Here is a 16,014-nt window from a genome sequence, read left to right as displayed (position 1 = left end):
GAGGAGTGGCTGGAAGGGAAACCCACTCTGTTGTGCCATCACAAGGCACTCAATGGTTTCACCACACCTGCTGGGACTGCTGTAGCCGCTCAGTCACGAGGACCAGCCCTACAAGGCTGTTTGGAAATGTACATGAGAAAGATGGTCAAGTTTTGTGGGTAGGGTAAAGCCAGGCAGTTTGGCAGGTTGCAGAGGGAGCTTTGGCTGGCTCTGGTGCACTTGGTCTGTCCCAGCTGAGAAGAAAGGCTTTCAGCCTTCTCTCTGTTCTGCAGAGGCTGACAAAGCTGCGTACCTGATGGGCCTGAACTCGGCAGACTTGCTGAAAGCTCTGTGCTACCCCCGGGTGAAAGTGGGGAATGAATATGTGATGAAAGGCCAAACAGTGGATCAGGTGAGTGTCAGGGGGCAGCAGGGAATGTCCTCTGCCTAAGGGACAGGGGTGGTGCAGGTCTGAGGACAGACAGGGCCACTAAGGCCTATGAGTGCACTCTGGGCAGCCAGGAGCTGTGTGTGGTGGAGGGCTGCTTCGCTGTGGCGGTGCTGTGGTGGTGCCCTGACGTCTCCCTGCAGGTGCTGCAGGCAGTGAATGCCATTTCCAAGTCAGTCTATGAGAAGCTGTTCCTGTGGATGGTGATGAGAATCAACCAGCAGCTGGACACCAGGCTGCCCAGGCAGCACTTCATCGGCGTCCTGGACATCGCTGGCTTTGAGATCTTTGAGGTCTGGCTTCACCCAGCACTCGCAGGCTTCTGGCTGCCTTTGAATGCTGTTTGTGTCGTTTGACTTTTCTCACCCTCTCCTCCTCCTCACTCCCACACAGCCCTCAAGAATGGGGCAAATCTCCCTGAAGCCATTTCTGCCTTTGTAGATCCATCACCCACTTTGTAAGAGAAAAGGAACAGCAGAAGTGTGGCCATGAAGCTGCTGCCTTCTTTCCCACAGAATCAGTGTTTAGTGACATCAGGGTCACATTAGGATCACCTGTGCAGGCTGCATCAGCCATGTGCTGCACAGCACAACCATCCTGCAGGCCTGGACCACCCATGACAGATCCTTTATGCTATTATCAGAACCCTTCAGGGATAGTCTGCCTGACCTTGCCTCGCCAACTCTACAAAATTGTAGATCACAGTATCACTAAGGTTGGAAGAGACCTCAAGGATCATCGAGTCCAACCTGTCACCACAGACCTCATGACTAGACCATGGCACCAAGTGCCACATCCAATCCCCTCTTGAACACCTCCAGGGATGGGGACTCCACCACCTCCCTGGGCAGCACATTCCAATGGTGAACGACTCGCTTGGTGAAGAACTTTCTCCTCACCTCGAGTCTAAACCTCCCCTGGCACAGCTTCAGACTGTGTCCCCTTGTTCTGGTGCTGGTTGCTAGAGAGAAGAGACCAACCCCTTCCTGGCTACAACCACCTTTCAGGTAGTTGTAGAGAGCAATGAGGTCTCCCCTGATCCTTCTCCTCTCCAGGCCAAACAATCCCAGCTCCCTCAGCCTCTCCTCACAGGGCTGTGGTCAAGGCCTCTCCCCAGCCTTGTTGCCCTTCTCTGGACACCTTCAAGTCTCTCAATGTCCTTCCTAAACTGAGGGGCCCAGAACTGGACACAGGACTCAAGGTGTGGCCTAACCACTGCAGAGTCCAGGGGCACAATGACTTCCCTGCTCCTGCTGGCCACAATATTCCTAATGAAGGGAGTCAGTTTCACAATGTTAAGAGATTTACTTAAATATTAGTTCAACAGCCTGGAGCAGCTGTGCATCAACTTCACCAACGAGAAACTGCAGCAGTTCTTCAACCACCACATGTTCGTGCTGGAGCAGGAGGAGTACAGGAAGGAAGGCATCGAGTGGGAGTTCATTGACTTTGGCATGGACCTGGCTGGCTGCATCGAGCTCATTGAGAAGGTGAGTTTCTTACACAGCTTGTGCAGCCACACATATCAGATCATCAGATCTGGAAGAGTGTTGGTACCAAGTGCCTTCAATACAGGCTCTCTGGGAAGCCTCCAGGTCTCCTTACATCCTCCCTTCCTTTAAACATAGCCCTCATAGAATCACAGAATCAGTAAGGTTGGAAAAGACCTCAGAGATCATCAACTCCAACCTGTCACCCAACACCTCATGACCACTAAACCATGGCTTCAAGTGCCACATCCAATCATGATGACTTACCCACTGAGTGCAAGTGTGTTCTGCTCTCTAAAGAGACACTCTTGTCTCTCTTTCACATCAGTACACATGGTCACTTCCTCGTCATATTTAGCTCAGTTGTCTTCTGGCTTTGCATATTGGTTTCAGGTTTTCCCCTCAGTTAAATCCAAATGTTAGCCAGCCTTGTGTCTGCTTGCTCCTTCTGGACCAGGAGAAGCCACTGCTGCATGCCCAGCAGTTACTGCACAGTTTTTGCTTGGCTTGCTTTCTTTTTTCAGCCAGTGTTTGTGTCCTTCAGAGCCCTGTTTGTGACATCTGGTGCTTTTGCATATCTTGCCAGCTGTTTACAGCAAATCTTGCTTGCTTGACCCCCCCCCAAGCTATTTCTCTCTTTCACTCACTCCATGGCATTGTAACTTGCATTCATCTCATTTGAAAACAACTTTTTTTCCCCCATTCAGCCCATGGGCATCTTCTCCATCCTGGAAGAGGAGTGCATGTTCCCCAAGGCAACTGACACCTCCTTCAGGGACAAGCTCTATGACCAGCATCTGGGCAAGTCCAACAACTTCCAGAAGCCCAAACCTGGCAAAGGCAAGGCTGAGGCTCACTTCTCCCTGGTGCACTATGCTGGCACTGTGGACTACAACATCACTGGCTGGCTGGAGAAGAACAAGGACCCTCTGAATGAAACTGTCATTGGGTTGTACCAGAAATCATCTATGAAAATTCTATGCAGTCTTTATGCCACCTTTGAGTCCATAGATGAAGGTAAGTAAGATCTGAGGATTATGCCTCCTGTTTGGAGGTTCCAGATGTAGCTGTCACTTGACTTCAGTCAGTGTTGTGTTGGTCTCTGTATTCTGTGTTATATTCCCAATTACAATGCTGCCACAGGGGTCTCCAGCAGCACCTCAGCTGGTCCCTTCATCTCATTTTCCAGCTGACAGTAGTGCTGTTAAGAAGAAAGGAACCAAGAAGAAGAGCTCTTCCTTCCAGACAGTCTCTGTGCTCTTTCGGGTAGGTGTGTTCCCTGGCCCAGCGTAGGCCAGCTGCAGGAAGTACAGAGAAGGGAGCTGTGCCCAGCCTGTCTGTGCTAGCTCACAATTCCCCCTGCTCTGTGCCAGCTCACCATTCCTACCTGCTCTGTGCCAGCTCACCATTCCCCCTGCTCTGTGCCAGCTCACCATTCCTACCTGCTCTGTGCCAGCTCACCATTCCCCCTGCTCTGTGCTAGCTCACCATTCCTACCTGCTCTGTGCCAGCTCACCATTCCCCCTGCTCTGTGCTAGCTCACCATTCCTACCTGCTCTGTGCCAGCTCACCATTCCTACCTGCTCTGTGCCAGCTCACAATTCCCCCTGCTCTGTGCTAGCTCACCATTCCTACCTGCTCTGTGCCAGCTCACCATTCCCCCTGCTCTGTGCTAGCTCACCATTCCCCCTGCTCTGTGCTAGCTCACCATTCCCCCTGCTCTGTGCTAGCTCACCATTCCCCCTGCTCTGTGCCAGCTCACCATTCCCCCTGCTCTGTGCTAGCTCACCATTCCCCCTGCTCTGTGCTAGCTCACCATTCCTACCTGCTCTGTGCCAGCTCACCATTCCTACCTGCTCTGTGCCAGCTCACCATTCCTACCTGCTCTGTGCTAGCTCACCATTCCTACCTGCTCTGTGCCAGCTCACCATTCCTACCTGCTCTGTGCCAGCTCACCATTCCTACCTGCTCTGTGCTAGCTCACCATTCCCCCTGCTCTGTGCCAGCTCACCATTCCTACCTGCTCTGTGCCAGCTCACCATTCCCCCTGCTCTATGCTAGCTCACCATTCCCCCTGCTCTGTGCCAGCTCACCATTCCTACCTGCTCTGTGCCAGCTCACCATTCCCCCTGCTCTGTGCTAGCTCACCATTCCTACCTGCTCTGTGCTAGCTCACCATTCCTACCTGCTCTGTGCTAGCTCACCATTCCTACCTGCTCTGTGCCAGCTCACCATTCCTACCTGCTCTGTGCCAGCTCACCATTCCTACCTGCTCTGTGCTAGCTCACCATTCCTACCTCCTCTGTGCCAGCTCACCATTCCCCCTGCTCTGTGCTAGCTCACCATTCCTACCTCCTCTGTGCCAGCTCACCATTCCCCCTGCTCTGTGCCAGCTCACCATTCCTACCTCCTCTGTGCTAGCTCACCATTCCTACCTCCTCTGTGCCAGCTCACCATTCCTACCTCCTCTGTGCCAGCTCACCATTCCTACCTGCTCTGTGCTAGCTCACCATTCCTACCTGCTCTGTGCCAGCTCACCATTCCTACCTTCTCTGTGCTAGCTCACCATTCCTACCTGCTCTGTGCTAGCTCACCATTCCTACCTCCTCTGTGCCAGCTCACCATTCCTACCTCCTCTGTGCCAGCTCACCATTCCTACCTGCTCTGTGCCAGCTCACCATTCCTACCTCCTCTGTGCCAGCTCACCATTCCTACCTGCTCTGTGCTAGCTCACCATTCCTACCTGCTCTGTGCTAGCTCACCATTCCTACCTGCTCTGTGCCAGCTCATCATTCCCCCTGCTCTGTGCTAGCTCACCATTCCCCCTGCTCTGTGCCAGCTCATCATTCCCCCTGCTCTGTGCTAGCTCACCATTCCCCCTGCTCTGTGCCAGCTCACCATTCCCCCTGCTCTGTGCCAGCTCACCATTCCCCCTGCTCTGTGCCAGCTCACCATTCCCCCTGCTCTGTGCTAGCTCAGCATTCCTACCTGCTCTGTGCCAGCTCACCATTCCTACCTGCTCTGTGCCAGCTCACCATTCCTACCTGCTCTGTGCTAGCTCACCATTCCCCCTGCTCTGTGCTAGCTCTCCATTCCTACCTGCTCTGTGCCAGCACACCATTCCCCCTGCTCTGTGCCAGCTCACCATTCCTACCTGCTCTGTGCTAGCTCACCATTCCCCCTGCTCTGTGCTAGCTCTCCATTCCTACCTGCTCTGTGCCAGCTCACCATTCCCCCTGCTCTGTGCCAGCTCACCATTCCTACCTGCTCTGTGCTAGCTCACCATTCCTACCTGCTCTGTGCCAGCTCACCATTCCTACCTGCTCTGTGCCAGCTCACCATTCCTACCTGCTCTGTGCCAGCTCACCATTCCTACCTCCTCTGTGCCAGCTCACCATTCCTACCTCCTCTGTGCCAGCTCACCATTCCTACCTGCTCTGTGCCAGCTCACCATTCCTACCTGCTCTGTGCCAGCTCATCATTCCCCCTGCTCTGTGCCAGCTCACCATTCCCCCTGCTCTGTGCTAGCTCAGCATTCCTACCTGCTCTGTGCCAGCTCACCATTCCTACCTGCTCTGTGCCAGCTCATCATTCCCCCTGCTCTGTGCCAGCTCACCATTCCCCCTGCTCTGTGCTAGCTCACCATTCCCCCTGCTCTGTGCCAGCTCACCATTCCCCCTGCTCTGTGCTAGCTCAGCATTCCTACCTGCTCTGTGCCAGCTCACCATTCCCCCTGCTCTGTGCTAGCTCACCATTCCTACCTGCTCTGTGCCAGCTCACCATTCCCCCTGCTCTGTGCTAGCTCACCATTCCCCCTGCTCTGTGCCAGCTCACCATTCCTACCTGCTCTGTGCCAGCTCACCATTCCCCCTGCTCTGTGCCAGCTCACCATTCCCCCTGCTCTGTGCTAGCTCACCATTCCTACCTGCTCTGTGCCAGCTCACCATTCCTACCTGCTCTGTGCTAGCTCACCATTCCCCCTGCTCTGTGCCAGCTCACAATTCCCCCTACTCTGTGCCAGCTCACCATTCCTACCTGCTCTGTGCCAGCTCACCATTCCCCCTGCTCTGTGCCAGCTCACCATTCCTACCTGCTCTGTGCTAGCTCACCATTCCCCCTGCTCTGTGCTAGCTCACCATTCCTATCTGCTCTGTGCCAGCTCACCATTCCTACCTGCTCTGTGCCAGCTCACCATTCCTACCTGCTCTGTGCCAGCTCACCATTCCTCCTGCTCTGTGCCAGCTCACCATTCCCCCTGCTCTGTGCCAGCTCACCATTCCCCCCTGCTCTGTGCTAGCTCACCATTCCCCCTGCTCTGTGCTAGCTCACCATTCCTACCTGCTCTGTGCCAGCTCACCATTCCCCCTGCTCTGTGCTAGCTCACCATTCCCCCTGCTCTGTGCCAGCTCACCATTCCTACCTGCTCTGTGCCAGCTCACCATTCCTCCTGCTCTGTGCCAGCTCACCATTCCCCCTGCTCTGTGCTAGCTCACCATTCCCCCTGCTCTGTGCCAGCTCACCATTCCTCCTGCTCTGTGCCAGCTCACCATTCCCCCTGCTCTGTGCTAGCTCACCATTCCCCCTGCTCTGTGCCAGCTCACCATTCCTACCTGCTCTGTGCCAGCTCACCATTCCTCCTGCTCTGTGCCAGCTCACCATTCCCCCTGCTCTGTGCTAGCTCACCATTCCTACCTGCTCTGTGCTAGCTCACCATTCCCCCTGCTCTGTGCCAGCTCACCATTCCTATCTGCTCTGTGCCAGCTCACCATTCCCCCTACTCTGTGCCAGCTCACCATTTCAACGTGCTCTGTGCCAGCTCACCATTCCACCTGCTCTGTGCCAGCTCACCATTCCCCCTGCTCTGTGCCAGCTCACCATTCCTACCTGCTCTGTGCTAGCTCACCATTCCTCCTGCTCTGTGCCAGCTCACCATTCCCCCTGCTCTGTGCCAGCTCACCATTCCTACCTGCTCTGTGCCAGCTCACCATTCCTACCTGCTCTGTGCCAGCTCACCATTCCTCCTGCTCTGTGCCAGCTCACCATTCCTACCTGCTCTGTGCTAGCTCTCCATTCCTACCTGCTCTGTGCCAGCTCACCATTCCCCCTGCTCTGTGCCAGCTCACCATTCCCCCTACTCTGTGACAGCTCACCATTCCTACCTGCTCTGTGCTAGCTCACCATTCCTACCTGCTCTGTGCCAGCTCACCATTCCTACCTGCTCTGTGCTAGCTCACCATTCCCCCTGCTCTGTGCTAGCTCTCCACTCCTACCTGCTCTGTGCCAGCACACCATTCCCCCTGCTCTGTGCCAGCTCACCATTCCCCCTGCTCTGTGCTAGCTCACCATTCCTACCTCCTCTGTGCCAGCTCACCATTCCTACCTGCTCTGTGCCAGCTTACCATTCCTACCTGCTCTGTGCTAGCTCTCCATTCCTACCTGCTCTGTGCCAGCTCACCATTCCTACCTGCTCTGTGCTAGCTCACCATTCCTACCTGCTCTGTGCCAGCTCACCATTCCTACCTGCTCTGTGCTAGCTCACCATTCCCCCTGCTCTGTGCTAGCTCACCATTCCTACCTGCTCTGTGCTAGCTCACCATTCCCCCTACTCTGTGCCAGCTCACCATTCCCCCTGCTCTGTGCTAGCTCACCATTCCTACCTGCTCTGTGCTAGCTCACCATTCCTACCTGCTCTGTGCTAGCTCACCATTCCTACCTGCTCTGTGCCAGCTCACCATTCCTACCTGCTCTGTGCTAGCTCACCATTCCTACCTGCTCTGTGCCAGCTCATCATTCCCCCTGCTCTGTGCCAGCTCACCATTCCCCCTACTCTGTGCCAGCTCACCATTCCTACCTGCTCTGTGCCAGCTCACCATTCCTACCTGCTCTGTGCTAGCTCACCATTCCCCCTACTCTGTGCCAGCTCTCCATTCCTACCTGCTCTGTGCCAGCTCACCATTCCCCCTGCTCTGTGCTAGCTCACCATTCCCCCTGCTCTGTGCCAGCTCACCATTCCCCCTACTCTGTGCCAGCTCACCATTCCTACCTGCTCTGTGCCAGCTCACCATTCCCCCTGCTCTGTGCCAGCTCACCATTCCTACCTGCTCTGTGCTAGCTCAGCATTCCCCCTGCTCTGTGCTAGCTCACCATTCCCCCTGCTCTGTGCTAGCTCACCATTCCTACCTGCTCTGTGCCAGCTCACCATTCCTACCTGCTCTGTGCCAGCTCACCATTCCCCCTACTCTCTGCCAGCTCACCATTCCCCCTGCTCTGTGCCAGCTCACCATTCCTATCTGCTCTGTGCCAGCTCACCATTCCCCCTACTCTGTGCCAGCTCACCATTCCAACGTGCTCTGTGCCAGCTCACCATTCCCCCTGCTCTGTGCCAGCTCACCATTCCTACCTGCTCTGTGCTAGCTCACCATTCCTCCTGCTCTGTGCCAGCTCACCATTCCTACCTGCTCTGTGCCAGCTCACCATTCCTACCTGCTCTGTGCTAGCTCACCATTCCCCCTGCTCTGTGCTAGCTCTCCATTCCTACCTGCTCTGTGCCAGCTCACCATTCCCCCTGCTCTGTGCTAGCTCACCATTCCTACCTGCTCTGTGCCAGCTCACCATTCCTACCTGCTCTGTGCCAGCTCACCATTCCTACCTGCTCTGTGCCAGCTCACCATTCCCCCTGCTCTGTGCTAGCTCACCATTCCTACCTGCTCTGTGCTAGCTCTCCAGTCCTACCTGCTCTGTGCCAGCTCACCATTCCTACCTGATCTGTGCTAGCTCACCATTCCTACCTGCTCTATGCCAGCTCACCATTCCTACCTGCTCTGTGCCAGCTCACCATTCCCCCTGCTCTGTGCTAGCTCTCCATTCCTACCTGCTCTGTGCCAGCTCACCATTCCCCCTGCTCTGTGCCAGCTCACCATTCCCCCTGCTCTGTGCTAGCTCACCATTCCTACCTGCTCTGTGCCAGCTCACCATTCCTACCTGCTCTGTGCCAGCTCACCATTCCCCCTACTCTGTGCCAGCTCACCATTCCTACCTGCTCTGTGCTAGCTCTCCATTCCTACCTGCTCTGTGCCAGCTCACCATTCCTACCTGCTCTGTGCTAGCTCACCATTGCCCCTGCTCTGTGCTAGCTCACCATTCCTACCTGCTCTGTGCCAGCTCACCATTCCTACCTGCTCTGTGCCAGCTCACCATTCCTACCTGCTCTGTGCCAGCTCACCATTCCCCCTACTCTGTGCCAGCTCACCATTCCTACCTGCTCTGTGCTAGCTTGCCATTCCTACCTGCTCTGTGCCAGCTCACCATTCCTACCTGCTCTGTGCTAGCTCACCATTCCCCCTGCTCTGTGCCAGCTCACCATTCCTACCTGCTCTGTGCTAGCTCACCATTGCCCCTGCTCTGTGCTAGCTCACCATTCCTACCTGCTCTGTTCCAGCTCACCATTCCTACCTGCTCTGTGCCAGCTCACCATTCCCCCTACTCTGTGCCAGCTCACCATTCCTACCTGCTCTGTGCTAGCTCACCATTCCCCCTGCTCTGTGCCAGCTCACCATTCCTACCTGCTCTGTGCCAGCTCACAATTCCCCCTGCTCTGTGCTAGCTCACCATTCCTACCTGCTCTGTGCCAGCTTACCATTCCCCCTACTCTGTGCCAGCTCACCATTCCCCCTGCTCTGTTCTAGCTCACCATTCCCCCTACTCTGTGCCAGCTCACCATTCCCCCTGCTCTGTGCTAGCTCTCCATTCCTACCTGCTGTGTGCTAGCTCACCATTCCCCCTACTCTGTGCCAGCTCACCATTCCTACCTGCTCTGTGCTAGCTCACCATTCCCCCTGCTCTGTGCTAGCTCACCATTCCTTCTGCTCTGTGCCAGCTCACCATTCCCCCTACTCTGTGCCAGCTCACCATTCCTACCTGCTCTGTGCTAGCTCACCATTCCCCCTGCTCTGTGCTAGCTCACCATTCCCCATGCTCTGTGCTAGCTCACCATTCCTACCTGCTCTGTGCTAGCTCACCATTCCTACCTGCTCTGTGCTAGCTCACCATTCCCTTTGCTCTGTGCTGTCTCACCATTCCCCCTGCTCTGTGCTAGCTCACCATTCCACCTGCTCTATGTAAGGTTACCTTTGGGATCTGGGAAAGCTTAATTTGAATTCAGCTTTGCTGAAGAGATCCAGTGGAGGAGAAGGGAAGTCACAGGCTTTGATCAGGTTTTACAGTTTCAAGACAGCCCAGAGGCTGTCTGGGCTTTGACCTTTGATGCTGACAGCATCCTTCCCTTCTTTGGATGTAACTGGTATCTTCCAGGATGTGGCTTTCTGGGCTCAGTATGTTGTTTGGCTGTCAGTGCTTTGCAGTCAGTGTGGGCCACACAAATTTCATGTTGCTGCCCCTTGATGCTGCTGTGACTCATCTGTATCTTGGAACAGGGTCAGCCTTTCCTGGCAGGATGAGGAGTGCAGCATCCACCTGGCTGACATGGGCCCTGCTCAGAGCATGTCATTATTGCATGAGATGGCTAAACAAAGGCAGTCCTGATAGAATCTATCCTGCAGTGCTGATGGCTTCTGATGCCACAGGCAAACATGGATTTTGTGGCTCAATTCTCACAACTGGTACATCTGGGTAACAAACCAACCCAACCAACCCATCATCCATTTGATCAAGAAAGAGCATATTGGTATCTCTGAGTGTTGCTCATTCCTCTCCATCCTCATCCTCACCTAGCAGCACCTATGATAGGTTTCTAACCACCAAGGACAGCTTTTCATTCTCAGACAGGAGGGAAGCTGCTCAGCTGTATCCACTCTTAGTCACTGTTCCCTTTACTGGTGCCTGCACAGGAGCTGCAGAGCAGTCACTACAAGACTAAGGGAAAACTTCTGAACTTTACTTTTTCATCAGAGTTTGTGGTGGGTTTAGGCTGATGCCTAGGAAAATGTTCCACAGATTGAGTAGAAGGTGCTAGAATGTAAATCATAGAACCACAGAATTGTCAGGGTTGGAAGGGACCTCAAGGATCAACCAGTCCCAACCCCCCTGCCATGGGCAGGGACACCTCACACTACAGCAGGTTGCTCACAGCCACATCCAGCCTGGCTGCAAACACCTCCAGGGATGAGGCTTCCACCACCTCCCTGGGCAACCTGTGCCAGTCTCTCACCAAAACAAATGAATTACCATTGGATGTAAAGGGAAAATAATGATGAGGTCTAACTAATCCCATTGGTCTGATCACTAACATCAAGTTAGTTGTATAAACTAACTCTTGCTCTTTTAGGCTTCTTCACTCTAGCAGATCCCAGCTGGTGCTTCGCTGGCTTGCTGACCTGGGCTGCATTTCTGTATTGTGGCTAAGTGCTAGCAAGCTACTCTCTGCTCTTCTCTCTCTCTTTTCCCTTGTACAGGGTGGGGGGGAAGGGAGCAGGGAGGGGGAAGCTGATGGTAACCCCTGGTTTTGTCCAGGGGGGCTCTTGTGTGGTTTCTCAATTGCAAATGAATATCTTGTCCATGTTCATTGCGTCCCACATGTCTAGATTTTAGTCCTTCTTTTGCTTTCCAACTGAGCTGGTCTGGCAGTTTTATTCTGGGGGGAATTTCAAGCCCCCCCCCCCAGAGTCAAATGGTACTGAGAATGTTTGTGTGGTGCCATGAGGCATATTGGGATTGCAGATCACCTTCTTCTCACAGGAGAACCTGAACAAGCTGATGTCCAACCTGCGAACCACTCATCCCCACTTTGTGCGCTGCATCATCCCCAATGAAACCAAGACCCCAGGCAAGTCATCCAGGTTATAGCATGAGGGCTTGGGTCCTAGCAGAAATAAAAGCCTTCCAGAGTACTAGAGAGTACCAGTGGGCTGGACAGTACTCAGGGGGTTGGACATGGGGTGTCAGGGAGTGATAGGACTTGGGGGGATGGAGCAAAACTAGAAATGGGGAGATTCAGATTAGCTGCTAGGAAGAAGTTGTTCCCCATGAGGGTGGTGAGAGCCTGGCACAGGTTGCCCAGGGAGGTGGTGGAAGCCTCCTGCCTGGAGGTGTTTGCAGCCAGGCTGGAGGTGGCTGTGAGCAACCTGCTGCAGTGTGAGGTGTCCCTGCCCATGGCAGGGGGTTGGAGCTGGCTGATCCTTGAGGTCCCTTCCAGCCCTGACAACTCTGTGAGTCTATGAGATAGGATTTTATGAATATTTTCATCCCATCCTTCTGCAAATCTCTATACAATAGTCAGGCAAGAACAGTTTGCTCTTTGCTCTCTTGCACCTTCTCTTCTTTCCCTCTCCTGTTTGGGTTTGCTGTGTGGGAGGCAAGGCCTGGTGCAGTGGGGACAGAGACAGAGCTATCTTAGCTGCACGATGCAGCCTTGGGGCTTGTTCCAGGGGGTGAGGTGGGGCCCTGGGCTATTGCTGGCTTATATATAAATAGGTATGTGTATATATTTATTACCTTTTGCACTTAGTCTACTTTTTGTAACTATTATTGTCATTTAGCTTCCAAACTGTGTGCAAGTGTTGGTTTTTACTCCTTTGGGGTAATTCTCCCGCTCTGCCTGGTGCAAAACCAGCACAATGCACCTCAGTTAGAAGCTGGCAGGCAGAGCAACTGACCAGTGCCAGAGAAACATCCCTGTGTCCCCATGTTGCTCTGTCACAGGCCTGATGGATCACAAGCTTGTCCTGCACCAGCTGCGCTGCAACGGCGTTCTGGAGGGCATCCGCATCTGCAGGAAGGGATTTCCCAACAAGATTCCTTATGGGGATTTTAAACAAAGGTCTGTGACAACCCTCTGGGGCTTGCATCCAGCCCACTTCATCTGAGAGAAGGTTTCTCTTCCCAAGAGAGCCTTCTCATGGGACAGCAATGTGCCCTTGTGGCCAGGAAGTCAAATGGTATCCTGGGGTGCATTAGCAAAAGTGTGGCCAGCAGGGCTGGGGAGGTTCTCCTGCCCCCCTGCTCTGCCCTGCTGAGACCACACCTGCAGCACTGTGTCCAGTGTTGGGCTTCCCAGTTCAAGAGAGACAGGGATCTGCTGGAGAGAGTCCAACAAAGAGCTAAGAGGATGATTAAAGGACTTGAACATTTCTTCTCTGAATAAAGACTGAGAGACCTGGCACTCTTTAGTCTGGAAAAGAGAAGGCTGAGAAGGATCTGATCAATGTCTGTAAATATCTGAGGACTGGGGGTCAAGAGGAAGGGGCCAGGCTCTTTTCAGTGCCACCTTGTAATAGGACAAGGAATAATGAATATAAGCTGGAATACAGGGAGTTCCACCTCAACAGGAGGAGAAACTTCTTTACTGTGAGGGTGGCAGAGCACTGGAGCAGGCTGCCCAGAGAGGTTGTGGAGGTTTTCAAAACCCACCTGGATGTGTTCCTGTGTGGCCTGCCCTAGGTGACCCTGCTCTGGCAGCAGGGTTGGAGGGGATGATCTCTGGAGGTCCCTTCCAACCTCTACCATTCTGTGATTGTGTGATTCTCATAAAACCCAACAAGTCAGTCAGACAGTTCTCAGGGAAAGGCTATTTTAATATTTAACAACTATGGGAAGTATGAAGTCATATCTCATAGCAGGAGCTGTGTGGGCAGTGCCCACCCATGCCTTCCTGAGTGCTTTGTGCCAAAACCTATTGTCACTTCAGGTCCATCTGAATGTGTTGGGGACTCTGCTTAGGTCCTCAAAGCTGACGCAAGTGTCAAACAAGCATGCAGAGGAGGGTGGTGTGTACCACATCCTGTGTTTAATCACTACCTACTGGGAGTTTGAATAACATTAAATAATTCCAAGTAGAATGGTTTTACTGAAGGGAATTTGATCAGAGATCAGAGCTGAGTGGTTTCACAGCACTGGCTGAGCTGCTTAGAAGAGCAATGAAGCTGGTGAGGGGCCTTGGACACAAGTCTTGTGAAGAACAGCTGAGGGACATGGGGTTGGTTTATCTTCAGAAGAGGAGGCTGGGGGAGACTTCATTGCCCTCTACAATGCTCTGAAAGGAGGTTGGAGCCAGGTGGGGGTTGGTCTCTTCTCATATACAACAGGACAAGAGCAAACAGCCTCAAGTTGTGCCAGGGGAGGTTCAGCGTGGATATGAGGAAAAATATGTTCCCAGGAAGGGTTCTCAGGCCCTGGCACAGGCTGCCCAGGGAGGTGGTGAAGTCCCCATCCCTGGAGGGGTTTCAAAGCTGTGTGGATGTGGTGCTGAGGGCTGTGGTGCAGTGGCAGTGGCTGAGCAGCAGTGGTGGCTGTGGGAGCTCTGGGGGAGTTGTTGGATTTGATGGTCTCAGAGGTCTCTTCCAACCTCTATAGTTCTATGACAGCCCTTTTCTGATGACATTACCAAGCCTGAGTCACAAATGTAGCTCCATTTTACATCTAACTTAGTGCCAGGTGGCCCTCTCCTTTTGCATGGGGCTAACATTTCTACAGGCCAACATTTCTACCTCAATTCATAGATAAAAGAACTCCATGAGCAAACAATTCTAGCTCAGGACCTTCTATGCAGGTAAGACATTTCCAAAGGGCTGCTAAATTCATGGAAAGCCAGCTGGGGTCCTCTGCTTGTGTCTGAACAAAGGCAACTGTAGGGTCAGATCTCTAGGAACAAAGAGCACAGCACATGTACAGCACTGGACAGGCAGGGACAGTGGAAAGGGACAAGTGGCATTTGGGGCACTTACTGAAGACTTCCCAAGGCAGGGATGTGGGTGGGCAGATTGGTGTGTGGGTAAACAAAAGCATGATGAACGAAGAGGGGGTGGAATTGTCTCTCAGCATAGGACTGGGAAGTCCATTGCTAGATGCTGTGTCTGGTTCTGCTTTAGACCCTTTGGGAGGACTGTGAGAAGCTGAATATGGTTCAGAAAAGAGATGCAGGATAGATGTGAACTCCAGTGCAGCTTCCTTGCCTTGCTCTGCCCTGGCTCCAGCACCTCCACATCTCTCTTGCATTGAGGTGTCCAAAACTGAACCCAGCACTTGAGGTGTGGCCTCCCCAGAGCTGAGTCTCAGGGGACAGTTCCCTCCCTGCTCCTGCTGGACACAGCATTGCTGATCCCAGCCAGGAGGCCTTTGGCTCTCTTGGCCACCTGGGCACTGCTGGCTCCTGTTCAGCTGCTTGTCCATCAGCACCCCCAGCTCCCTTTCTGCCAGACAGCTTTCAGCCACACTGCCCCAAGCCTGGAGCATTGCTCAGGGCTGTTGTGCCCCAAGTGCAGGCCCTGGCACTTGGCCTTGTTGAAGCTCCTCCTGTTAATGCTAGCCATGGATCCAGTGATGCCAACAGCTAAGCTTTGGTTCTTTCTTTGGTCAGGTACTACCTTCTGAACGCTGCTGCCATCCCAAAGGGGCAGTTTGTGGACAGCAGGAAGGCCTGTGAAAAGCTGCTCTCCTCCATTGAGATAGACCATTCTCAGTACAGATTTGGGCACACTAAGGTAAACACTTCCTTTTTCCACACAGTGAGAAGAAGTCATTCACTGCTCTGAGGTATGAGCCCAGCAGTGACTGGTTGCTGTCCCTTGGCTGCAGGTGTTCTTCAAGGCAGGGTTGCTGGGTGTGCTGGAGGAGATGCGAGATGATCGCTTAGGACAGCTGATCACGCGGACACAGGCCTTATGCAGGGGCTACCTCAGGAGGCTGGAGCTGAGGAGAATGTCAGACAGCAGGTGAGTGTCTCCTGCCAGCCCTGGATTCCCAGGGAAGTGCTTTTCTTTGCAGTGCTGATGGAGCAGTTTCATTCCAGGGAGTCTGTCCTCCGCATCCAGTACAACATCCGTGCCTTCATGAACGTCAAGCACTGGCCCTGGATGAAGCTCTTCTTCAAGTTGAAACCCCTCCTAAAAAGTGTGGGAACTGAGAAGGAATTGGCCACAATGAAGGAAAAGTTTGAGAGGATGAAAGAAGAGTTGGCTAAATCAGAAACCAAGAGGAAAGAACTGGAAGAAAAAATGGTTGCTCTGGTGCGAGAGAAAAAGGAGCTGCAGCTGCAAGTCCAGACCGTGAGTAGCTCGACCCCAGACAGAACAGGATAGCATAGCATAGCATAGCATAGCATGGCATAGCATAGCATGGCATAGCATAGCATAGCATAGCATGGCA

The 16,014-nt window shown here is 53.5% G+C and overlaps 1 protein-coding gene across 1 annotated transcript in view; it reads left to right on the top strand.

Moving 5' to 3' along the window:
* LOC104301217 (myosin-3-like) overlaps positions 1 to 16,014 on the top strand; it is a 42,335-nt gene that overhangs the window by 10,968 nt on the left and 15,353 nt on the right. The window contains exons 11-20 of the mRNA XM_054170563.1: positions 273 to 391; positions 571 to 720; positions 1,747 to 1,917; positions 2,625 to 2,938; positions 3,117 to 3,183; positions 11,611 to 11,698; positions 12,574 to 12,691; positions 15,227 to 15,350; positions 15,445 to 15,581; positions 15,659 to 15,914. Coding sequence (XP_054026538.1) covers positions 273 to 391; positions 571 to 720; positions 1,747 to 1,917; positions 2,625 to 2,938; positions 3,117 to 3,183; positions 11,611 to 11,698; positions 12,574 to 12,691; positions 15,227 to 15,350; positions 15,445 to 15,581; positions 15,659 to 15,914 — 1,544 coding nt within the window. The remainder of the gene's footprint in view (positions 1 to 272; positions 392 to 570; positions 721 to 1,746; positions 1,918 to 2,624; positions 2,939 to 3,116; positions 3,184 to 11,610; positions 11,699 to 12,573; positions 12,692 to 15,226; positions 15,351 to 15,444; positions 15,582 to 15,658; positions 15,915 to 16,014) is intronic.

Source organism: Dryobates pubescens, chromosome 20 (assembly GCF_014839835.1).
Source record: "Dryobates pubescens isolate bDryPub1 chromosome 20, bDryPub1.pri, whole genome shotgun sequence".
In the NCBI taxonomy this organism is placed as follows: Eukaryota; Metazoa; Chordata; class Aves; order Piciformes; family Picidae; genus Dryobates; species Dryobates pubescens.
The sequence above is the reverse complement of the archived record's forward strand: the minus strand, read 5'-3'. Positions and strand labels throughout refer to the sequence as shown.